This window comes from Salvia splendens, chromosome 11 (assembly GCF_004379255.2).
Source record: "Salvia splendens isolate huo1 chromosome 11, SspV2, whole genome shotgun sequence".
Classification (NCBI taxonomy): Eukaryota; Viridiplantae; Streptophyta; class Magnoliopsida; order Lamiales; family Lamiaceae; genus Salvia; species Salvia splendens.
Window position 1 is genome coordinate 27486320 of NC_056042.1, and position 26081 is coordinate 27512400.

General features: G+C 37.4%; 2 protein-coding genes across 2 annotated transcripts; one reads left to right on the forward strand and one right to left on the reverse strand.

Annotated features, from left to right (window-relative positions):
- The first annotated feature begins 153 nt into the window (after positions 1–153).
- Positions 154–21509, forward strand: LOC121755740 (sugar transporter ERD6-like 5). Its single transcript, XM_042151109.1, has 13 exons — positions 154–270; positions 383–442; positions 646–711; positions 807–853; positions 7557–7620; positions 7706–7798; positions 7882–7962; positions 20118–20202; positions 20293–20336; positions 20414–20476; positions 20552–20611; positions 20708–20897; positions 20976–21509. Exons 2-12 carry the CDS (start codon positions 386–388, stop codon positions 20816–20818), a joined length of 771 nt encoding a protein of 256 aa, XP_042007043.1. The 5' UTR covers positions 154–270; positions 383–385; the 3' UTR covers positions 20819–20897; positions 20976–21509.
- LOC121755739 (peptidyl-prolyl cis-trans isomerase FKBP42-like) lies at positions 21246–24510 on the reverse strand. The gene is made up of 8 exons (XM_042151108.1): positions 24354–24510; positions 24105–24209; positions 23836–24018; positions 23424–23513; positions 23087–23271; positions 22869–22991; positions 22633–22785; positions 21246–21810 (listed from the first exon to the last, which is right to left on the reverse strand). The coding sequence occupies exons 2-8, from the start codon at positions 24139–24141 to the stop codon at positions 21484–21486; spliced, it is 1098 nt and encodes a 365-aa protein (XP_042007042.1). The 5' UTR covers positions 24142–24209; positions 24354–24510; the 3' UTR covers positions 21246–21483.
- Positions 24511–26081: the final 1571 nt, after the last annotated feature.

Here is a 26081-nt window from a genome sequence, read left to right on the forward strand (position 1 = left end):
AACAAATCTCTGAGTTAAGGCCTATTTCAAACATGATTCAAGAATCTGAAAATAAAAGTGGGAAAAAATCTGAAAATTCTATTCTGTTCTAGTCTACAGACAATTGAAAATTATGTGTGCTACTATTATGCATCTATATATTGATACTTTTGTCACACAATAAAAATTTGTTTCTGCCACTTGATAGTATTCGTTGTTTGGGTCAATATCAGCCATTGGAGCTATGTTAGGAGCGGTTTTGAGTGGGAAGATAGCCTATCTCCTCGGCAGGAAAGGCTAAACCTTCTCTTTGCACTTTTTGATTGAATAATTTTACAAAATTATGGCACCATTAATCTGGAAAATCTTAAAAGTCTCTTCTATCAATTTTCAACTAATGCAGGCAATGTGGTTTGCTGAGTTGTTCAATCTTGTCGGTTGGCTTGCGATAGCCTTCTCTAAGGTATCAACCTCTGATTCTTCAATATTTGTGTGTGGCTTTGTTTGTTAGTATGACTTTTATTGTGTTCTAGTACAATATATTTCATGGTAGGGAAAAATAGAATTTTAGTTAAATCTCATTTATATGTATATGATGTCACAAATAGAGGTTTCTGAGATCTCAATATCATTATCATATCAACATTCTCTTACTGGCTGCAACAGAATGCTTGGTGGCTTGATATCGGGAGGCTGTCAACGGGATTTGGGATCGGACTTCTTTCATATGTGGTGCGTGCTATCTCTTCTCCATTTTTCTTTGCACATTGTTATCTTTGAAACGCTTTCAGCTGTAGAAAATGAATAGGTACCTGTATATATAGCAGAAATCACGCCTAAGAATCTCCGAGGAGCATTTACAGCTGTTAATCAGGTAACTGAAAAATCTCTCTTTGCTCTCAACAGGATTTTGTGATATAGATACTGAGATGAAAGTGCTTCTTCCAATTCTTTAGTTGATGATATGTTGTGGTGTCTCCGTAATGTTTCTTGTTGGTAATATCATCAACTGGTTGTTAGCCATATCTCAATGCTTTAATGATTTCAATAATGAAATCTATTTCTAGATTTGAATTAATTCAACCACAACATTTATACTATAAAGTGGAGATAAAAACACCAACCTCCATCCATGCTTTCTTCTTTTGATGTAGAGGTTGAATCCACCATTTGATGTTTATTCTGTCTTTCGACTGAAATCTCTAATTGATGTTATCCCCTCTTTGACCTTTAGCCTTTAATGATTCTTTTGATGGATAAAGAATCAAGATCTTTATTGGGTATATCTATGTATACACACCCAAATTTCGTGAGTGTATATTTACATATTTGCCGTAAGGACATATGTAATATAAGTATTGTCTATTTTTTTTTTTGCATTACCATATTCACGTTTATATAGAATTAACGTGACTCTTCGCAACAGACACATCTATTCATATTACATAGGAATCAAGAGATGTGCCCTTTAATTAAGGTAGTTAATAATATAACTAACTATTAACTACCTTTTCCTTATAACCTCTTACGGCACTTACATATTAATTATGCAAATACATATACTAAAAATGCTCACAGTACATGCATATTATTATATGTATATATATGCATGCACATATATGTACAAACAGCCCTTCATATACATTATGAATCTTGCGCACATATATATACATATGCATGTATATTATTATTATAATTAGAGGTAAGAGAGGAGGGTTATCAATACACCCAAATTCTAATTCTTTAATCGAAACCGATCCATCACGGTGTCGTCTTTAATATTAGAATCCCTTTTAGCTTTTAATATTATGAACTTGAACTTTAATTTTAAACCAATAGATACATAGGTCACATAAGAATATAAATATTCTTACATTCTCCCACTTGACCTTTGTATTGTCTTGATGATTTAATAACCATAATGCGCACTTTTATATCAAGTTCAAAATATACTTTAAATACCATGACAAAATTAGAATAAGTCGAATCATGGCGGTCACATATCATTAAGCGACATGATCCCTTCCATGCATCACACACCAATTCCAACTTCACATTGTCCTTTCATTGAGATGAACATTTATTCTCAATTTATCATATGTTATCCAAAACCATAATGTATACATACTATAATGATAACATATTTAATAAACAGAAACACAACTTTAATTGAATTCCAAGTGTCTTATACCTTATGAGCACAATATAATTGCATAGCAAGACTTTCTCTATAATACCCATATGTTTTTCATGGCCAATAAACATTTAGGTGATAATCCTTTATTTAACGGATCCGCTCTAATTATATTTGTCCTAATATGCTCCATGGACACTTTATGTTTCTGTACTTCTTCCTTTACAGACAAGTACTTAAACTCCATATGTTTATTACCTTTGATGTACTTATCTTTCTTTGTGAAGAAGATAACTGCGAAATTATTCCATAAATTCTCAGCGGCTTGGCTATAATGTTAACAATCCCAAGTCCCGAGATTAAGTTTCGCAATAACTTTTCACGAACCTTGACCTCAAAGCATGTCAAAATTCAACTTTCATAGTGGAAATAGCAATGACAAACTATTTTCCACTTTTCCATAATATTGCTCCCACGACTTAAAGGAACAAATAGCCAAGCGTCAATTTCTACCATTGGCGCATCCGGCTGAATCTGAATATCCAATGATTCCTAAGTCATCGGATCCCCTTTATATAGGCATGTGCTCTTTGGTGCCTTGCAAGTACCTGAGGACTTTCATTGCAGCTTTCCAGTGATCCTTTCGGGATTACTTTGATATCGACCCAACATATCAACAATAATGTAATATTCGGTCGCCTACATGTTTGAACATAGTTCAAACTCCCAACCATTGATGCATATGGAATTCTTTCCATTTCTTTACGCTCCAATTCTATTTTAAGACATTGTCTCCTTTCTGAATTTGAGTTTTCTTTATAGAGCAATTTTTCATTCTATATCTCTCCAAATTTTATTGATATATCATTTATGAGACAAATTCAACAATCCTTGCGATCTAACTTAAAATATTTCTATTTCGATCACATAAGATGTCTCACTCATATCTTCATTTCAAAATCCTTATGCTCCAATTCACTTTTAAGACATTTCATTTTACCGAACTTGTCTCCCTTCTGAATTGGAGCAATCCTTATAGAGAGATATTATTTGTTAAGATCATGTAACATACCCATGTCACTTGCAACAAGCAAAATATTATCAACATAAAAGACATACTTATAAACTTGCTCCCACTGATTTTTACATAGATACATCGATCAATAATGGTCTCTACAAATCATATGACGCAATGGTATAATTAAACTTTCAAATACCATTTCCAGGAAGCTTATTTTTAGTCCATATATTGACTTACTCAGCTTACACACTAATTTTCCTTTTCAAGTGATCAAGAATCCTTCAGGTTGGTTCGTATCTATTTTCTCTATAATTTCCTCCATTCATAAAGGTGATTTGCTCATCCATTTTGTTTAAGCTCGAGATCATGATGAGCTTACCTAGCCAAATTAATTCTTAAAGAATTGTCACTTTTCATGGCTTGTTAGAATGAGTGAATATTTACCACGGCTTATGTCACATTCACTTTTAATAGTGTAAACCATAATCATTTGAAACGATATATTTTCCTTACTAATCGCCTCAATATTTATTGTGGATCACTATTCTTTTCTTGAATCGTGACAAGTTCATTTACTTCATTTTTGGTTAGTGGATTTTACACATCATCATGTTGTTCTATTGTGGATATTGACTGTGATACAATAAGAACAACAACCTTAGGTGCAATGACATGTGGATGAAACTTGTTATGGACTTTTGAATATCCACCTTTCTGGTTTCACCACTCCCACTAGTTTTCAACATTTTCAATGAACCTAGCATTTCCCGTTTAAACCATTCTCGTACTATGGTTAGAATAATAAATGTGTACCCCTTCGATTTTCCCGGATAGCCAATAAATAATTTACTGACAATCCTTGGACCAAGAATCTTTTCATGTGGATCATATATAACATTACTTATGCTCGACAATCTCAAATAGGAATATGTCTTAAGCTAAGTTCCCTTTCCATCCACAGTTCAAAATTAGTTTTAGGAACTGTCTTACTAGGAACATGATTAAGCATATAAGTAGTCTTTAAAGCATAAATCCACAAAAAACAGGGTAAAATACAACAACTTAACATAAATCTAACCATTTTCCTTAAAGCACGATTCCACCTTTCCGTCTTAGAGTATCAGGCATTGTATATCATGCACAAACGCCTCTACTTCGAGTAACTTTACAAATACATAAACTCTACAACTTTATCCGATCTCACAACTTTAACTTTTCCATCTAACTGCCATCCATCTTGTCAACGAATACCTTTAGGATATTCACTGACTTGGATCTTTCATGCAGTAGACATTTATTCTATAATATGAGTAATCGTCAATAAAGATGATAGAAGTATTTCTTACCAACCAAGAAGAAGTATCAAAAGACCACATTTATAGTATGTATTAAAATAATAAGCTGAGTGCTTCTCGTGGCTGATTTCCTTATAATGTGTTTAGTTTGCTTCCCTTTAATGCAATCTATACACATATCTTAGGATGCTAAATTCCAATTTTGAGGAAAACTTTCATACTGTACCAACCTCATAATCCGTTATTTGGAAATAGAACCTAATCTTTAGCCACAAGAACGCCAAACTTTTACTTGACGAAAAACATTTAACGCCTCGACTTTTAATATTAAATAAGGATTCAGAAAACTTTGCATCAAGACTGTATCTATTAAGTGAATCAAATAATGTACCATTACCATCATAGTAATCATTTCGGTACGATGTAGATACACCATATCCAATCTTGTTATTAAAACTTAAGTTATCCAATCTACTTACGAAAACAAGAGTTATAGCATATTCAGGCTCATAGAGATAATCTTTAAGATCTAAATGACATTCGATGTCTAAGATCAATCTGTAAGTCTCAATGCCTCTATTCAATGCTTTAGTCATGTTTTCCATGAACAAATATTGTTCAACTCCTTTTATAAATTGGATTGAACTGAATCCATGTTTAATATCAGACATATGAATTGTAGCACCAAAGCTTAACCACCAAGTATTACTAGGCTTTTCGATAAGATTTAATTCAAAGTAAACAAAACCGTTATGTTTAACTTTCTTATCGAACCAAGCCTTTCTTTTCAGAAAACTTTCTAGAAGTGTTCTATTTACTTGCAAATGAAACACTTCTTTTCCTTATGGATTTACTTTTCCGTACCTTTCAGAAAAGGTTAATCCTTCCTTTTTGTCTTTCTTACTTGGTTTTCTTTACTGGTGTCAATACCTCCAAGAACTATGAGATTCGCAATTTTATAATTTATCTTCTTTAATCTCCCTTCCTTTTAAACTAACATAGCCTTTGATTCTTTAAACGTCCCATTTATCTTTAATGGTGTAACAAATCACCTGGAACTGGCTAAATTCAACATGTAGGGAGTTCATGATAAATTGGGCCGAGAATTGCTCAAGAACCTCCATTCTCAAGGTCGTTAACTTTACTCCCAAGTAAAACATGTTTGTCACATGATCGTAATTAGCTGAGACCAGTCAAACTTCTTTGTAGTCAGCTCATGCTTTATACTTCCTACAATTGACTTATCAGCCAAACCCGATTGAAAACACTCTTTAATTTTCTTAATGAATTCCCTTTGCATTTCTGTCATGGGCAAAGATGATTTTAAATTATCTGCCATCATCATCCTTATAAGGGTCCTGTTTGATCACTCTCAAGTCTCGCATTGAGATTTTTATTTACAGAGTGACATCTATAATGGTTGAGGATTCCTCTTCTGTTAGTATGACATGGTCTAATATCTTTACACCCAGCGTTAGCCGGATCTATTCAGACCATTCTCCATAATTTTGCCCATTAATTTAATGACAGAGTTAGCATATGCATACAAATTTTATAAAGCTGCAACATTTATACATGCTTATCTATACGTGCTTGAGTTCTTTAACACAGATTCATAAATGGTAATAAAACTTTAAATAACATGCATTCAAGTAACCTTTGGGTAATACTTAAGCACATGTACTTTCAGCGATGCTATGTATATACTTTAACAATTAATCAAACTAAACATATATCAAATAAGCATGTTGCCTTTGGGTATACATACTAAATGACACATGAATAAATGATTAATCCACTTCGTATTTATTAACTATATACAATGATCCACCTTTGGGTGATCTCCCATTATATAGATAATAAAATAATTGATCAATCAAACTCGTATGTCATTTATAGCATCTCTATAATCATGATCAATTAATTAACATTTATCATTTTCAATAAATAAATGCAATATAACAAGACCACTTTGGTGATAAACAAGTTATATTTTATTTAAATATTGAAATCTTTTAATGTTGTTTTAACATTTCATAAAACAATTACCCAACACACAAGCGGAAGCATATTAACCAAAATCGAATAATCCAAGACCATTCAAATTTCGATTTTGAAATCACATAATTGGTGAATTAACCAAATCTAGATTGGCTCTGATACCAACTATAAGCCATATCTCAATGCTTTAATGATTTCGATAATGAAATCTAGTTCTAGATTTGAATTAATTCAACCACAACATTTATACTATAAAGTGGAGATAAAAACACCAACCTCCATCCATGCTTTCTTCTTTTGATGTAGAGGTTGAATCCACCATTTGATGTTTATTCTGTCTTTCGACTGAAATCTCTAATTGATGTTATCCCCTCTTTGACCTTTAGCCTTTAATGATTCTTTTGATGGATAAAGAATCAAGATCTTTATTGGGTATATCTATGTATACACACCCAAATTTCGTGAGTGTATATTTACATATTTGCCGTAAGGACATATGTAATATAAGTATTGTCTATTTTTTTTTTGCATTACCATATTCACGTTTATATAGAATTAACGTGACTCTTCGCAACAGACACATCTATTCATATTACATAGGAATCAAGAGATGTGCCCTTTAATTAAGGTAGTTAATAATATAACTAACTATTAACTACCTTTTCCTTATAACCTCTTACGGCACTTACATATTAATTATGCAAATACATATACTAAAAATGCTCACAGTACATGCATATTATTATATGTATATATATGCATGCACATATATGTACAAACAGCCCTTCATATACATTATGAATCTTGCGCACATATATATACATATGCATGTATATTATTATTATAATTAGAGGTAAGAGAGGAGGGTTATCAATACACCCAAATTCTAATTCTTTAATCGAAACCGATCCATCACGGTGTCGTCTTTAATATTAGAATCCCTTTTAGCTTTTAATATTATGAACTTGAACTTTAATTTTAAACCAATAGATACATAGGTCACATAAGAATATAAATATTCTTACACTGGCGCCTCTTGGCTTTAACAGGTAATCTTGTTTCCACAGACACAGTCTTTGTTATATTCACGTGTGGATTGAATAGAAAGGCTGTAACTTCATTTCAGGGACTATTCCGTGCCTTGTACAGCTCGTGGGCCTTTTTTCGTGCCAGAGTCTCCTCGATGGCTGGTAAGCTCGTTTACAGTTTTCTTGAGGTTGTGAAGAAGAAAGGTTCAAGAGTGCTCTTGATCAGATCCGCTCGTCTTCTACCCAGGCTAAGGTTGACAAGTGGGAAGCCAGTGAAGCATCTTTGCTACGCCTTAGAGGAAAGAAGGCTGATATTTTCGAAGAAGCAGCTGAAATCAGAGTATGTGTTTGAGTTTATCCATGTTCATGAATTCATATAGACATCTCTCTATGTATATAATAATGAATGCAACTCATTTGCAGGATTATACTAGATCCCTCGAGCAACTGAAGGAATCCGGCCTAATGGACTTGTTTCAACGAAAATATGCCCACTCGCTTATAGTAATTGTCACGACCGCCCTTTGGGGTTAATAAATACGGGCGATCGTGATTAAAAGAACTTAGTAAACAGACGAAGGAAACTAGGGTTTCAATAATGAGTTTGACCAATAATTAATATTTAATAAAAATGGGCCAAGCGGTTGACATTATCCAAATAAATTAGGTTCAAAGCTAAAAGATTGATGAGTAAAAACAATGTCTCAGCGGAAGCGTTCAAGAGAAAGAGTGGCGTCATGTGTGAAGACACAACGACACTCGTAGATCACAACTAACCAAACCATGCTTCAATTTTAAAAGCTCAACACCACAACTTGCTCGTCGCCGCTCAACCTGCACATAGGGAAAACACATGCAGGGCTGAGTACTATAAAAATACTCAATGGGCTCATGCCGAAAACATTTTAAATAAAAAATTTGGTATTTTATCATGCCATACTTAAGTAACCATCGGGGTTTAGCTTTTGAAAGGCCCGAGGCACTAAAATCATTTCCCATAGTAAAAGTCGACTGATCAGTCATTTTCCCATAGACGTTAGCCATATCTGCCAATACATGACTTGGAATGTGGCCACAAACCAAGCCACTAGACCGGCCAGCCCGTACGCTAGCACACGATCTACCATAGGTGTACACTAGTCCAAGTAGGGTTTGCGGCCCTACGAGGACCCGAATTCGATTTATATAACAATGGCACATAGCCACATCAGATAGGCACGTTAAAAATCAAATCACGGCATGATAAATACAGTTTCATTTCCATCGATAAAATATTTAGGACGTTGTCCTTATTTAAAAGAAAGCCCACCTCGACGGTTTAATTCACAAGTATTTTCTTCCCCTTGGTATCACGTTTCGCTTGCGAGGATTCACCTTTAGCATTTAAATAACACATAAATCAACACAATGAATCAAGTAATGAATAAGATGCATGCGTCCTAAGGCTTCGATTATTTTTCTCGATCAAGATTACAAATTCTTTCCAATTATCAGCTTAGGTAATTTGATTAATTCCGGCTGTTCATGTCCCCAACAATTTGGCAGAAAGATGTCTCAATCCATGATGATTTAATTATCTCCATAACCCAAACTAAAACATCCACCAGCCCACAACTAATTTAAATTAGTAAAGAGCATGACTCCCGATTAACATAACACCCACTCTAATAGGGCGGAAGATCAAATTCCTAGTCAAATTCCAAAGATATTAAAAGGAATTTCATAATAAAACAAATTATACTCTCAATTTTAATCATACCACACGTATACTCCCTTAATTCTTTATTTAATAACAATGAGGAATTAATAATAGTAAATATGTTTATATTCCCACTTCTTAACAGTACACCCTCCCACTCCACTTTATCAATCATCAATCATCAATCATCAATTATAAAGAATATAATTAATACGAATAAAATAAGAAATCAAATATACCCCGTTCATATCTGCGTATTCTACTTTCTCTCTCCCTCTCACCTTTCTTCCCCAAATCTCATCTCTGTCTCTCAATTTCTCTCACAAATTGGACCAAAAAAAAAAAAAAAGAGTAGCTCTCGTCGACCTCCGCTGCTGTTCGCGCGTCGCCATTCAGCTGTGGTCCGAAACGAATAGCCGCTGACCGGAGATGCATCGTTGTCCGGTTCTCTGCCGCCGGGTACGACCCTGCCGTCGCCGTTCAATCAGCTGAGCAGCCCGCCATCATCGCTCAGACGCCTCGAAGATAAGCTCTTAATTTGATTTCAAGAATTAAAGTTCAATTATTTGGTTTAGATTTGTTCGAATTATCGATTTTCTTCGGTTACTGGTTTCATGAGATGCACAAGAATGGAATAGGAATTGGGTGGATGTGGTATACCTTCAACAATAGATGGTCTATGGATTTGCTTTTAGTGACTTCTGTTTCGTCCTCTCTGTATTTGGGTTGCTGGTTTCTCTGCAGACGAGGAATCAAAACTCTTGCTTCAACACTCTGCCTTCGGCTGAGAATTGAGAGAAGACGGCTGGAGGAGCAGAATGGGGTATAGAAATACCGTGTCTTGCAGTTGCAGAGGAAATTGTGGTAACTGATTCTAAAAATAATTGGAATTATAGGCTGGTTGATTGTTTAGATTCGGAAGAGATTCACGGAGTGGGATACGATTTTTTTTAAACGTGGGAAAGGAGTGGGATACGTTTTTTTTTAAACGTGGGATTGACTAATTTTATTTCTTTGCAATTTTATTTGCAGATCACGGAGGAGGAAAATCTTATCACGGAGGAGGAAAATCTTTACCGGATATTTAATTAAAATTTGAAATTAATTAGATTGGTTTAATTTTCTTTGTATTTTATTTAAATTATGCAGCCCACAATTTATTTATCACGGACTGCATTTTTATATTATTTACTCAATTTAATTCACCGGAACACACACAGAATTGAGTCCAATAAATATTCCTCATGGACAGGAATTATATAAATTCACATTGTGATTTACTTCACAATTTCTAGCTATAATAATAAATTATCAATTATTCACAAGCATTTAATTTCACCCCTCATTAATTATTCAAAGCAGTCGCGTCACATATTCAACAAAGTTGACTCAGTCAAAAATTCAAATTCAAAATTAGGTCACGTAAAATATCCAACAACAATTCCACTTGATCATTAATCCACGGACTTCGCAACATTAAAAGCATTAAAAACAAGTACTTTAGGGTTCACAAATTAGGTTTGGAAAAACGGGGCGTTACATCCTACCAACCTTTACAGAAATTTCGTCCCGAAATTTATTACCCTCAAGTAAAGGGTTCTGGGTACAATTCCATCATCTTATCCGCATTCTCCCAGGTGGCTTCTTCATGCCCATGATTTTTCCATAGCACTTCCACATAAGCAGCAGGTTTATTTATCACAATTTGGATCTTTCGGTCCAAAATAGATTGGGGTTTCTCTTCGTAGCTCAAATCCGGGTTCAACGCGACTTCCTCAAAATGGATCACGTGCTTCGGGTCGAACACGTATTTTCATAACTGTGACACATGAAAAACGTTGTGAACATTTCCAAGGTTTGGTGGTAGCGGCCAACGGTATGCAACGGGGCCCACTCCTTCAAGAATTTCATAAGGCCCGATAAATCGCGGTTTCAATTTGCCCTTGACGCCAAATCGTGTTATCCCTTTTGACGGAGATACTTTCAGGAAAACTTTGTTGCCAGCTTGGAATTGTAAATCAGTTCATCGGACATCCGAGTATGATTTTTGTCTGTCTTGAGCTTCTTTTATCCTTTCACGTATTTGCCGCACGATTCCCACCATTTCTTCAACTGCATCGGGTCCAAGTATTCTTCTCTCGCCAACTTCGTCCCAGTAGAGCGGCGATCTGCACTTCCTTCCGTATAATGCCTCATACGGCGCAATGTTTATCGTTGCCTGGAAGCTATTGTTGTAGGCGAACTCGATCAGTGGTAGTGCTGCCTCCCAACTTTCTCCTCGGTCGAGTACCACAACTCTCAACATATCCTCAAGAGTTTGGATCGTTCTCTCGAATTGTCCATCGGTTTGTGGGTGAAACGCTGTGCTGAAGTTTCAATTTGGTTCCAAGCTCTTTCTGTAGACTCATCCAAAATCTAGAGGTGAATTTTGGGTCACGATCGGACGTGATAGTTACTGGGACTCCATGCAATCGGACTATCTCCCTTATGTAAATTTGAGATAGCTTGTGGGATCCATAGCTTATAAGAATCGGTATGAAAATGCGCACTATTGGTAAGTCGATCTTTAGTTACCCAAATGGCAGTATTCCCTTTTTGCGTATTTGGTAATGCCATCACAAAAATCCATGGCGATGTGCTCCCATTCCACTCGGGGAATTCTAGTGGTCGCAACTTTCCGTACGGTCGTTGATGTAAAGCCTTCACTTGCTGACAAGCTAAACATCTCTCGACGAATGACGCTATGTCCCTCTTCATACCATTCCACCAAAAGGACTTCTTCAGGTCTTGATACATTTCCGTACTTCCTGGGTGGGCGGTGAGGAGTCTCATGCGCTTCACTCATAACCTCATTTTCTAGTCCCTCATTATCCGGCATGCATAGTCTTCCTTCGAAAGTAAGGGCATTGTCACCTTCTTCACTAAAGTTCCCAGACTCGCCAGTTCGCACTTCAATACGAATTTCCTCCAACTTCGCATCCATCCGTTGTGCTTCAATAATCCTCGACCTTAGATCAGGTTCAACAGTTAGGGTGGCGATTCGTGCATCCACTGCTTCAGGTGCCCTCACTACTTCCAAACGCATCTTGCTGAATTCGCGAATCAAGCTTTCTTCTTTGGTGATAAAAGTAGCCAGCTGGGAATGGTCCTTCCGGCTTAGAGCATCTGCTACTACATTCGCTTTGCCGGGGTGATAATTGATGCCACAATCGTAGTCTTTCACCAACTCAAGCCATCTTCTTTGCCGCATATTCAAATCTTTCTGCTCGAAGAAATACTTCAGGCTTTTGTGGTCTGTAAAGATCTCACATCGAACTCCATAGAGATGATGTCTCCAAATCTTTAAGGCGTGAACTACCGCTGCTAACTCCAAGTCGTGGGTTGGATAGTTCAACTCGTGTGGCTTCAATTGTCGGGATGCATAAGCAATCACCTTGTTGTTTTGCATCAATACACATCCGAGTCCCACCTTTGAAGCATCCGTGTACACTATGTAGTTCACTCCAGGCTCTGGCACAGCTAGAATCGGTGCACTAGTTAGCTTTTCCTTCAATAGTTAAAAACTTGCCTCACACTCGGGGGTCCAATTGACTTTCACCCCCTTCTTGAGTTGTTGAGTCATGGGTCTCGCTATCTTGGAGAACCCTTCAATAAACCTTCGGTAGTATCCTGCCAAGCCTAGGAAACTCCGAATCTCGTTTGGTGTTGTAGGTGCTTTCCACCGTTGTACCGCCTCAACCTTAGCAGGATCCACTCGAATTCCTTCTGCCGTCACGATATGTCCAAGGAAATTTACTTCCTTAAGCCAAAATTCACACTTGCTGAATTTAGCATACAATTTCTCACTCCTCAACGTCTCCAAGGTAATTCGCAGGTGCTCTTCGTGTTCCTTCTCATTCCTCGAGTAAACGAGTACATCATCTATGAATACCAAAACGAATTTATCCAAGTATGAGTGGAATACTCGGTTCATCAAATCCATGAATACGGCAGGTGCATTCGTCAATCCAAATGGCATTACCACGAACTCATAGTGACCATATCTTGTGCGAAAAGCAGTCTTCGGTATGTCCTCTCTTCGGACCCTCAATTGATGGTATCCGGACCTCAAGTCCATCTTTGAGAACACACCGGCTCCCCGAAGTTGATCGAATAAGTCATCTATTCTCGGCAGTGGATATTTGTTCTTGAGAGTCATCTTGTTCAACTCTCTATAATCGATACACATTCTCATCGATCCATCCTCCTTCTTCACAAAAAGCACATGTGCGCCCCACGGTGAAACACTGGGTCTAATGAAACCCAAGTCTATAAGCTCTTGAAGTTGTATCTTGAGTTCTTCCAACTCTTTAGCCGCCATTCGATATGGGGCCTTAGACACCTGTGCTGACCCTAGCTCTAGGTCGATTGTGAACTCCAATTGTCGATCTGGCGGTGGGCCAGGTAAAGCTTCAGGAAAAACGTCTGCAAATTCTCGTACCACATCGACATCCTCCACTTTCCTTTCTTCCTTCTCATCTCCTTGTAGATAGACCAGATAGGCAGGACGCCCTTTTCTCAACATCGTTGTGGCTTGGAGTGCGGAGATGATAGACGTTTTTCTGTTCATCGTGATTCCATGATACACGATTGGTTCCTTTCCGGGGGCTTGTAATGATATTCGTCTCTCCTTACATCGAATCGTAGCAAAATTTGCAGTCAACCAATCCATTCCCAAGATTACATCGACATCCTTCATGGCCATAACTTGTAAGTCGTGCGCGACTAACCTAAGTCCTCCCATAACAATTTCTATGTTCGAGCATGTTCGAGAAATCTCTATTACCCCTCCCACTGGTGAGGTCACCATCATCTTATGTTCAGACTTATTTGCTGGCAACTTAATGTGTCCACACATAGTTCTGATATGAAAGAATGCGATGCGCCCGTATCGAGGAGTTTGCCCATACCTTCCAAATTCCCGTTCTCGTGACTCCCTTGTTCAGTCTTGGGTTGTCCTAAACTCAGCTCATATGCTCTAGCCTGGGAGGGAAGTCTTGGGCGGTGAGGCTGTGGTTGTCGCGGAGGTTGATCACAATTCATCATTGGTTCAGCCGGTGGTGCCCTCGACTGCTGACAGAATCCTTGATTGTTCTGCCTTGACCCCATTCTTGCTCGGACACTCTCTAGAGAAGTGGCCATTTCCCTCACAGTTAAAGCACTTGGTAGTGTTCTGCATTCTACATTCTCCGAAATAGTACTCGGAGCACACATTGCATTGTGGTGATCTGGGTCGAAAGTCACCCCTCTGGTTAGAGAAATTTTGTCTACCCCCATGCGGTGGTCGGTTTTGATTTGGGCTGATACCTCTTGTTTTCTTAGTGGGTCCTATTCCTATCCCACTTTCTCTTCTCTCGAGAATAATGTGGTGGAGGCAGTGCCAGTGTAGTGTTCTCCGTCACCCTCTCCTTGGGCATAGCTACCTCAACATCTAGCGCAAGGGCCAACGCCTCCGCATATGTAAGCCTCCCATGACTGGCTAATGTCATCTTGATCTCATGCCTTAGACCCTCACAGAACTTTTCGGCCAGTTCCTCATCAGTGTTAACTTGTTCAGGTGCATGCCGAGTCATATCGCAGAGTGTGCGGTCATATTCAGTCACCGACATACGCCCATGGGTTAAGTTGTAAAACTCAGCCGCCTTTGCCTTTTAGTAGCTCTTTGGTATGTACTTGCTATATATCGTCTCATTAAAGTTCTCCCAAGTCATTCTACCCACTTTCTTAGGGGTCAGGTCCCTTGCTTGGTCCCACCTAAAGTCGGCCGAATCCGTGAGTTGGTAGGTTACGTAAATCAATTGCTCTTCCTCGGTGCACTTCAAAAATTCGAAGATGCTCTCCAATACGCGTATCCAAGTCCCGGCCTTTGCTGGCTCTCCTATCCCATCGAATATAGGAGGATTTTGCTTTAGCAAAAACTATTCAATATGCCATTCTGGCTTAGGTGGAGGAGGTGATGGTGATGGTGCTTGCACGCGTTTCTCCTTTCGATTGTTTCACATTTTAGTTGATTCAATTTCGCCACTTGCTGGACGATTTCCTCTCGTCTACGACCTCCGTTCATATATCATAATCTATCAGGGTGCTCGTATTTTTATTCCAATACTATCGTACAACGATGATCTTATGCGACGATCTTAAAATACACTGACTCACAACTTTCTGTTGTTATCTGTAATTCCCTTGATCAAACCACTCACATAAATTCTGAGCCGCAAAACGTGATAATTTGGTGTACACGGCTTCTCTCAACTTTCTATTTCTCAAGACCTCATATCTAGGTATGGCATTACGTTTGATTCTTCGGCCGCTTGCTACAACTAAGCATAGATGCAAAAATATTCAACTCCTCGTGTTGTTGGTGTATCATCTTTTTGTATGTGTCTCTTGAAACTTATTCCTCATATGTGTTTGTAGAGATCGAGCCATTGTCTTTCTTGAGAGTCTTGTATCAAGAATTTGGAAATCTACTTAACAGTCTTACTTGGATCAGAATGAGTTTCAACATGAGGAGCACTATTGAAATTGCCCTTGATTTGAAATGGCTCCGAAAATGACTCAAGAGGAACAAGAATGAGTCACTACTTTCATTAAAAGGAAACAGTGATGCATCACTTGCAAATTGCAGGTCAATCAAAAGTTCTAAATGCACGAAAAGAATACCATCGTCAAGGAGCTTCATAGAAAGAAATTTCTGATAATCCAAGTAAGTACCGTCAATTAAATTCATCCATTCTAGCTACAAAGGTGGCACTCCGTCATTTCCCGAAGATAATAGAAGCGTTCTCGAAAACTCTAGATTCTAAGTCAAGACTCTTGGTGTCGTTACAACAATTAATTGTCCTTGAAGGTCATATCTTCATATTGTTTTTGGCACGCCCTCGCGGTCATTCTCATCAAAACATGGTAATAATCCTCTCTGCATTAACGTGTCATAAGTGTTGTCATACTTGTAACGCGTAACATGTTATAAACGATTGCATTCACTTTATTTGGTTGCAGGCACAAATTCTTATCGTTGTAAGGATACATCACCTAACATTTCTTCTTGTCTTGATCTCGTTAGAAACTTCATTTCGTTTTGTTCTTATCATCCATGGAAGACAATAGACAATTACAATAATCCGTCTAGTTCGAAGTATATGTTTTCGTTTGTCCCATCACTCAGGAAAGTGATATTGTAGTCATCATTTTACAACTATGTTCAAGCATGTTAAGCCTAGCATACTTCTTAGGCACTCTATGTTTTCCAGACATAGTTCATAGTATCGTACTTCAACCTATATTCGATTGTTGCTTAATTCAAGCTTCATATGGATTCTACATTTGCAACAAAGTTTAAAATTTCACATTTCACTTTCATAATGATTCTATACGATACCTCGTACTTCATCAATCATGAACTATCACATAAAACGTCATTTATATATTGCGCAGTCAAACATGTTTATCCATATAAACCATTTGGCATTCCATAGCATTTCATCCAGCATATATTACTATTTAAAATAGTAACTCAATCAATCCTTATCCCATGGAATCACATTTCATAAATCATACAATCCATGTCCATCTATATCACAATCACATAATTGCAACTACACACGCGTCATACTTTGCGTTTCACAGTTCCAAAATCATACAATTACAACAAAATATGCATTAGAATTTTCTCCGTTCAAGTAATCAACATATATGTTCTTCAAATTAAATTCGCAGTTCAAACGTGTAATAACAAGTCTCCGCCTCAAGCATGCGATTCATATTCACACTTCAATATCCATAACATTCAACACCTTCAATCACATACTCCCATAGTGTCTCACGTCTCCTATGACCACATTATTTTCCAAAATCCATAACATTTACTTTAAATTTCCAATAGGCCCAAAATTGTCATTTTCACAAGGAACCATTTTTCCATCAAATTTCAAAAATTTCAGTAATTTATTTCAAAAGTCACCAAAATGTTCTCACCTCATCCTTCGTGGTTGGGCGTGACGAGTTGTGGTGTTGAGCCTACGATGTTTAACACTTTAGCCAATTAATATAAGGATAGATTTTGACTCCAAAAGACTCTTGGGTCCAGAGCGGAAAGAAACTGAGGCTCTGATACCAAACTGTCACGACCGCCCTTTGGGGTTAATAAATACGGGCGATCGTGATTAAAAGAACTTAGTAAACAGACGAAGGAAACTAGGGTTTCAATAATGAGTTTGACCAATAATTAATATTTAATAAAAATGGGCCAAGCGGTTGACATTATCCAAATAAATTAGGTTCAAAGCTAAAAGATTGATGAGTAAAAACAATGTCTCAGCGGAAGCGTTCAAGAGAAAGAGTGACGTCATGTGTGAAGACACAACGACACTCGTAGATCACAACTAACCAAACCATGCTTCAATTTTAAATTTGCTCAACACCACCAATTGCTCGTCGCCGCTCAACCTGCACATAGGGAAAACACATGCAGGGCTGAGTACTATAAAAATACTCAATGGGCTCATGCCGAAAACATTTTAAATAAAAAATTTGGTATTTTATCATGCCATACTTAAGTAACCATCGGGGTTTAGCTTTTGAAAGGCCCGAGGCACTAAAATCATTTCCCATAGTAAAAGTCGACTGATCAGTCATTTTCCCATAGACGTTAGCCATATCTGCCAATACATGACTTGGAATGTGGCCACAAACCAAGCCACTAGACCGGCCAGCCCGTACGCTAGCACACGATCTACCATAGGTGTACACTAGTCCAAGTAGGGTTTGCGGCCCTACGAGGACCCGAATTCGATTTATATAACAATGGCACATAGCCACATCAGATAGGCACGTTAAAAATCAAATCACGGCATGATAAATACAGTTTCATTTCCATCGATAAAATATTTAGGACGTTGTCCTTATTTAAAAGAAAGCCCACCTCGACGGTTTAATTCACAAGTATTTTCTTCCCCTTGGTATCACGTTTCGCTTGCGAGGATTCACCTTTAGCATTTAAATAACACATAAATCAACACAATGAATCAAGTAATGAATAAGATGCATGCGTCCTAAGGCTTCGATTATTTTTCTCGATCAAGATTACAAATTCTTTCCAATTATCAGCTTAGGTAATTTGATTAATTCCGGCTGTTCATGTCCCCAACAATTTGGCAGAAAGATGTCTCAATCCATGATGATTTAATTATCTCCATAACCCAAACTAAAACATCCACCAGCCCACAACTAATTTAAATTAGTAAAGAGCATGACTCCCGATTAACATAACACCCACTCTAATAGGGCGGAAGATCAAATTCCTAGTCAAATTCCAAAGATATTAAAAGGAATTTCATAATAAAACAAATTATACTCTCAATTTTAATCATACCACACGTATACTCCCTTAATTCTTTATTTAATAACAATGAGGAATTAATAATAGTAAATATGTTTATATTCCCACTTCTTAACAGTACACCCTCCCACTCCACTTTATCAATCATCAATCATCAATCATCAATTATAAAGAATATAATTAATACGAATAAAATAAGAAATCAAATATACCCCGTTCATATCTGCGTATTCTACTTTCTCTCTCCCTCTCACCTTTCTTCCCCAAATCTCATCTCTGTCTCTCAATTTCTCTCACAAATTGGACCAAAAAAAAAAAAAAGAGTAGCTCTCGTCGACCTCCGCTGCTGTTCGCGCGTCGCCATTCAGCTGTGGTCCGAAACGAATAGCCGCTGACCGGAGATGCATCGTTGTCCGGTTCTCTGCCGCCGGGTACGACCCTGCCGTCGCCGTTCAATCAGCTGAGCAGCCCGCCATCATCGCTCAGACGCCTCGAAGATAAGCTCTTAATTTGATTTCAAGAATTAAAGTTCAATTATTTGGTTTAGATTTGTTCGAATTATCGATTTTCTTCGGTTACTGGTTTCATGAGATGCACAAGAATGGAATAGGAATTGGGTGGATGTGGTATACCTTCAACAATAGATGGTCTATGGATTTGCTTTTAGTGACTTCTGTTTCGTCCTCTCTGTATTTGGGTTGCTGGTTTCTCTGCAGACGAGGAATCAAAACTCTTGCTTCAACACTCTGCCTTCGGCTGAGAATTGAGAGAAGACGGCTGGAGGAGCAGAATGGGGTATAGAAATACCGTGTCTTGCAGTTGCAGAGGAAATTGTGGTAACTGATTCTAAAAATAATTGGAATTATAGGCTGGTTGATTGTTTAGATTCGGAAGAGATTCACGGAGTGGGATACGATTTTTTTTAAACGTGGGAAAGGAGTGGGATACGTTTTTTTTTAAACGTGGGATTGACTAATTTTATTTCTTTGCAATTTTATTTGCAGATCACGGAGGAGGAAAATCTTATCACGGAGGAGGAAAATCTTTACCGGATATTTAATTAAAATTTGAAATTAATTAGATTGGTTTAATTTTCTTTGTATTTTATTTAAATTATGCAGCCCACAATTTATTTATCACGGACTGCATTTTTATATTATTTACTCAATTTAATTCACCGGAACACACACAGAATTGAGTCCAATAAATATTCCTCATGGACAGGAATTATATAAATTCACATTGTGATTTACTTCACAATTTCTAGCTATAATAATAAATTATCAATTATTCACAAGCATTTAATTTCACCCCTCATTAATTATTCAAAGCAGTCGCGTCACATATTCAACAAAGTTGACTCAGTCAAAAATTCAAATTCAAAATTAGGTCACGTAAAATATCCAACAACAATTCCACTTGATCATTAATCCACGGACTTCGCAACATTAAAAGCATTAAAAACAAGTACTTTAGGGTTCACAAATTAGGTTTGGAAAAACGGGGCGTTACAGTAATGCTCCTTCTTATTAATGATCTTCAGACAACTTAGAAAAATGACCAATTTCCATATGCATCTAGGTTGGAGTAGGGCTAATGGTTCTGCAACAATTTGGAGGAGTCAACGCAATCGCCTACTATGCAAATGCTATATTTTCCTCAGCAGGTAAACCAGTTCTTCCTGCGTCATTCAGATGACCGTTCATCTCACTGGTTGGCAATATCTTGTTATTCATCAACCAGTGGCTTTTTACAGGCTTTTCGGATAAAGTAGGAACAACATCAATGGTCATTGTTCAGGTCCCAGATTTTTTTTTTGTCTCGTTGATTGTTAGCAGTCTCAACTCCTCAATTTTCTCACACGCCCTATTTTCCAGGTCCCGCTTACTGTTTTAGGGACACTCTTGATGCATAAGTCTGGACGGCGCCCACTACTCCTGGTGATCACTTGTACACTACTTTTTTGTATTTCTTTAGCCCTATGGGAATGATGACGTGGTCTCGTGCTGCTGTAGGTCTCTGTAGCAGGAACATTCTTGGGTTGCTTGACTATTGCATTATCATTCCTGTTACAGGTTATGATCATGTAGTACAATAATACAAGTGTGTTTCACACTCAATATGTTGATTCTCGAATCTGATTTTCGATTTCTGTTCATCTGTCTATACAGGACCTTAAGCTATGGGATTCAAGCCCCTTTCTTGCATTTGTTGGTGTCTTGGTAATCATACGAAGCACGTCTCAAAAGTTGAAAGGAGGAACACAGTCTACCACTGAGTAATTTCTTGTGCTTTGATCAGATATTTGGAGGTTCGTTCTCCTTGGGAATGGGAGGCATCCCGTGGGTCCTGATGTCCGAGGTACAAGTTCTGCTTCCACGCATGTGTTTGAACTGAAGTAAACTCACAAAATCCGATTGCATTGCTGCGTTGTTTCAGATATTTCCGATAAATGTGAAGGGAGTAGCAGGAAGCATGGTGACAGTGGAAATGGAAAGAAAGGGGGATTGGAAAGATATAACTCCGATGAGCCTATCGTTTGTTGTGTATATCTATATGCCACAGAAGACTGTATGCCATCAGTGTGCATAGATGCTGATTGCTGGACTACCTTGGTGACAATAGAAGAATATTCTAGATCAATCAATCATGTATTTTATGCTGTGATATATGTATATCCATGTGATTCCTATATATTTTGCACCTAGATTACTTTTGTAACAATATGATAGAAGAAATCATTGAACACAAGTCATCAAGTTCTAAGAAATTGAGGAGAAACTTCACCTTAAACAGCTCTGAAACAGAGGAATTAAAGGCATACAAAAGCGCAATCTGAAATGGGCTGTTAAATAAAATTCTGAGAGCACGCTTACAGAGTTGAGCAATCGGCAACAGCATCTCATTAGAGAGCAACAAACTTGATATGTATATTGCTCACCACTCATCAGTCATCTTTCTGCCTTTTCTGCTTGAAAAGGCTATAAAATATTGAGAGCAACCACTGCCAGATTAATATCAGCCAATTTTTGGGTTTTGGCTTGGGATCTGGACTTTTTCCAAATAATCCCTTGTAAAGCTCTTTCTGTTTCTGATAAACAGCTTTATCGTGCTCTGCTAGCAGACGCAGCTCTTTTGCTATTGCTTTGTCTTCTGGGGCATATTTTCGTGCCTTGAGGAAATCTTCACGAGCAGCATCCACCTGCCCAAGCTCAGCCCTAGCTTTGCCACGCCGAAACAGTGCTTTCACATTGTTTTCATCCTCCACCAAGACCTGTAAAGAATCATCCAGTTAGTAGCTTATTCCAAGACTTCTCAGGCATTCACATGTTTTAAAAAATTGGGCAGAAAAGTGCATCAACTTTTCGTTATAGCAGTATGCAAAACCAGCTCACAACAGTTGTTCACAACCATTTCTGCCTGCAGAATACCTGCCTTAAACAGTCAATAGACTAAAATCATTGCAGGCAATGGTTACTGTCTACTGACAGAATCATTAGTGCAGGTGCGTAGAAGCCATCATGGTAATTAAGGAAGTACAGGAGGAAACAATTTAATCAAGAAGAACAAATGCAAGCATCAAGCAGCTTTTCAACGAGTCGTGTAAATGAAAAGCACATTTAGTTAAACCCGTCAATATTTTAGAAAACAAACCTTCTCATGAAAGAATACGCAACCATACAGACACAACCAACATTGCTTTCATCCTCCACCAATATTTTAGTTAAGTCCCATACCTTCTCATGAAAGAATACGCAACCATACAGACACAACCTATTAGTTACAATATACAACCATTGCTTTTTCTATTTCATCTTTCCCTACTAAATGCCATCATAATTTATTCAGAAGATGCAACTTATGTTCTAACTTAGATGTCTAATTTGTGTGTTATAAGGATAGAGTGGTTCTTTGGTTTACTAACATTTTTCGAAAGAAGTTAGTTCTCGACATTCTTACTATCATCTTGAAAGAATGTATGCTAAGTAGAGTTGAAATATTTCTTTGCTTGGGACTTTCCGATGAAGCTTGAAATGAAGGTGCAATGACATTCTATAATAACAGAGTGAAACAGAAATATGACACCATCACGTACAATGCCACACTGAGCAATGGCTTCATCATAGCGCTTGAGTCTTATCAGGCATGCTGCCATGTTAAGATGACAAGGGTTCTTTACTGCCAACGCCATATCACGGTACTTCCCGAACAATTGGAACATGAAGTCATCTCCCAGATATGCTATGGCCTAGAAGATCAATCAATAATTGATTAATGAATGAGTGATAGAGGCTAATTAAAAAACTAGTTTGCGGAACAAGAGACCGCTACCATTTCATACTGTTGCATTGCTGCCTCCAGCTTTTCCTCAGTGAATAATGCATTACCGTCCATTTTTCTTCTATCTGCAGAACTAATTCTCTCCTCTACTGTCATGTCACCACGAGCTTTCCCCTTCATATAATTACAACCACAATGTTAATTTCTTTCCACGAATGTAATGTATTAAAAATCTTATGCATTAATGAGCCCAGATAAACAGCACTCACTTCTTTGGTTTCGTCAAAACCAATCAATTCCACTTCATAGACAATATCTGCCATTGGAGCTACATTTGGAAACGAAAAGTTTCCTTCTTTTCCGTACCCTAATTCCCAGCCAACATGTAACAAGGCACGCTCACCAGCTTTCATGCATGAAATGCCAACAGCTAGCCCAGTCATTTCAGTTTTCTCTGGAATCAAGAGCAATCAAAAATATATAATGCAGTTCCAAGAAACAAGAGATATATGCATCAGAGCAAATCATCATTAAAAGCAACAAAGTGTACTTCAGAGGTTATCTAGATATGCCAAATGGAAAAGACTATAGCAAAACCCTTAGCACCTTTTCCAATGACAAGCTCAAGGGGTTGTTGTTCATGCCATGTGTCTTCAAACTTGTGTAGTGTGCTTTTAGTCCATGCTCTGTAATGCACTGCCGGGACAAAACAATGAAGAAGAGGATTAACAACCTGAGACACCTCAATGAAATCAAATGTGACAGAACTTACATTCACAAAATTCTCTTGCTAATTCAATAAAACTAAAATTAATGTTTGGTTGTAAAATGAGGAGAAGACATTAGTCTTGCAGCAGCATTGGTACAAATGATTGGGTAGATAAAGATTTGAAAATGAACGTTAACTAGAGCACTGCATCTGTTTAAGTTGAAAGAATGTAACTTCTTTGTTGAATATGTTAATTCTATAACCACCAAACAACTCAAACACCAAACACAAGTTTCAGAATGGACTCACCGAAGCAAGTCGAATATTTTGATGGCTTCTGGCCATGGCCATCCTTGATAATTTGCTTCCTCACTTTCTCATGAAGAACTTCCACTTCCGAATCTACTTTAGGAGGACCGGTTTCATCTTGAGGAGGTTCTCCACGAACAACAGAGGCGCCTTCAGCCACTATATCATCTTCCCCGTCTTGATCTGCAAAAGAAGCATGATTTATCACTTCAAAAAGTTTATCATCTTAAAAATCACACGCAGCTTGAAATTGAAACAAGACAAATCACCTGAATGTGCTCTCTGGTGCTCCTCCACTTCCACCATCGCTCCAATCTTCAACGATATCTCAAATATCAGCTAGCTACTACACACTTGTACGAATCCTCAAAATTCTATTCAAAAAAACGGGAAATTAAACAATTAATTAGCATACACAGCAAAATTCAATGGTTCCTGGCTCAATCGTTGATTTCAATAAATGTGTTTGCCATAAACAGCGGGTTGAGAAATGAACGATTGAGGAGTGAGGAAATTACTAGGAAAGCAATCGTGGAAATGGCAGTTAAGATCTTAATAAACAAAGAGAAGCGATGAGTAGGGAATTGTTCCGTTGATTCTGGTTCAACGCAATACAGCGACTTTGCGTAGTGATCTAAGAAGATTCTGGAGTTATCCCTCGGGTCAGGATCACATCATCATGAGTCGGGTCGGGTCGGGTGCACTATCAAATGCAAACTTTGATAGGTCCATTTTTTGGAGAATATGCATTTGGGCTTTATTTAGCCTTCCTACTTCAATCAAAATTGGAATTCTGCTATTTAATGAGATGGTGGCTTCTATTTCCATGAAAATTGATATTTTATTTATTATTACAATGCATTAATTATCAAGTTAAATTATAATGTGAATATGTAATCTTTTTCAATTTTCATCCTATATTTACTTAACTAAAGTATTTAATATATTTTTGTTAGTCTTCAATTAATTAAATCTAAACTCATAAAATTTGTATATCTTCTTATAATACAAAGAGTAGCGTATATTGTCACATTATTCAAAACAAACAAGACGCACCGAAATATTATCGTTATTGATGAAAGATTGGGGAAATGGTTTCTACTGTATTTCTTATTCAAAAGCATATAAGTACATAGGTACATCATTATATAGGACTAACAATATCTATATAAGGTAAACCTTTACATTTTGTAGTATTGAGCTTTTAAAGTAGATTTTATATAATGGGCTTTTAATGGATTTTATAATTTAGATTTTACAGATTTTATACAGTAGAGTACTATAGAATTTTATAATTGATATTTTTTTTAGTTAAATGGAGTAGAATTTAAATATGAATGTAGAGTTCTATACTTTCTCGTGTACTATACTTTATCTATTGATGCGAAGCATATTTCCTATATTTTTCCCCTTAGACTATACCTTTTTATGTAAAATATAACTCATTAATTCGTGTGTTCATCGGAGTTTAGGTTGCGAATAGCCGGATGAAATGTGTAAAGCATGAAGAGTCTAGAACAATCACCCGGTCGGGTGATTCTCCGCTAGCAAAACACCCGGCCGGGTGAAATCCGCGAGCATCCAGATTCTTCGCCCGGTCGGGCGATGTGCTCCTCTATTTTCGCTCGGTCGGGCGATTTTCGTAATGCGCAGTGACTCCAGATTCTTTGCCCGGTCGGGCGATTTTGTGTTTTTATTTCGCCAGGTCGGGCGTTTGGCCCTCCAACTGCAAATGGGCAGTTTTCTTGTCAGTTTTGTTGTGGTGGTTTGGGGAATTAAAAGGGAAAAGGCAGACGAAAGAAGGGGGACGAAATTGGAGAGGAAGAAAGAAGGAAGAAAGGAGGATTCCACATCCAATCTTCATCACCTCGGAGAAGGACTATCGCCGACCATCGAAGAACACCATTAACTCTACGGTTTTTCTTCTTTAGCATGTGTGACTAGTTTTTCTCCATTGCTCCTAACACTAGTAGGAAGAATTTATTGTAGAGATTATATATTTAATCATTTGCTTTGGTTTTCGTCTATGGTTCGGATTTTATATATGCTATGTTTTGATGCATCAAATGTAGTATATTATGTGCCTGTTTCTAATGTCTCTTTAACTTGGAAATTGGATGAAAACTTAGATGGAAAACTTGTTAATTTTATCTTGTTCAGAGATAAATGTACAAGTGAATATTGATGTAAAAAAGTCTTCAACGTTGAATTAATACTTACTATACATATGTAGGCGTTTAGTTTGA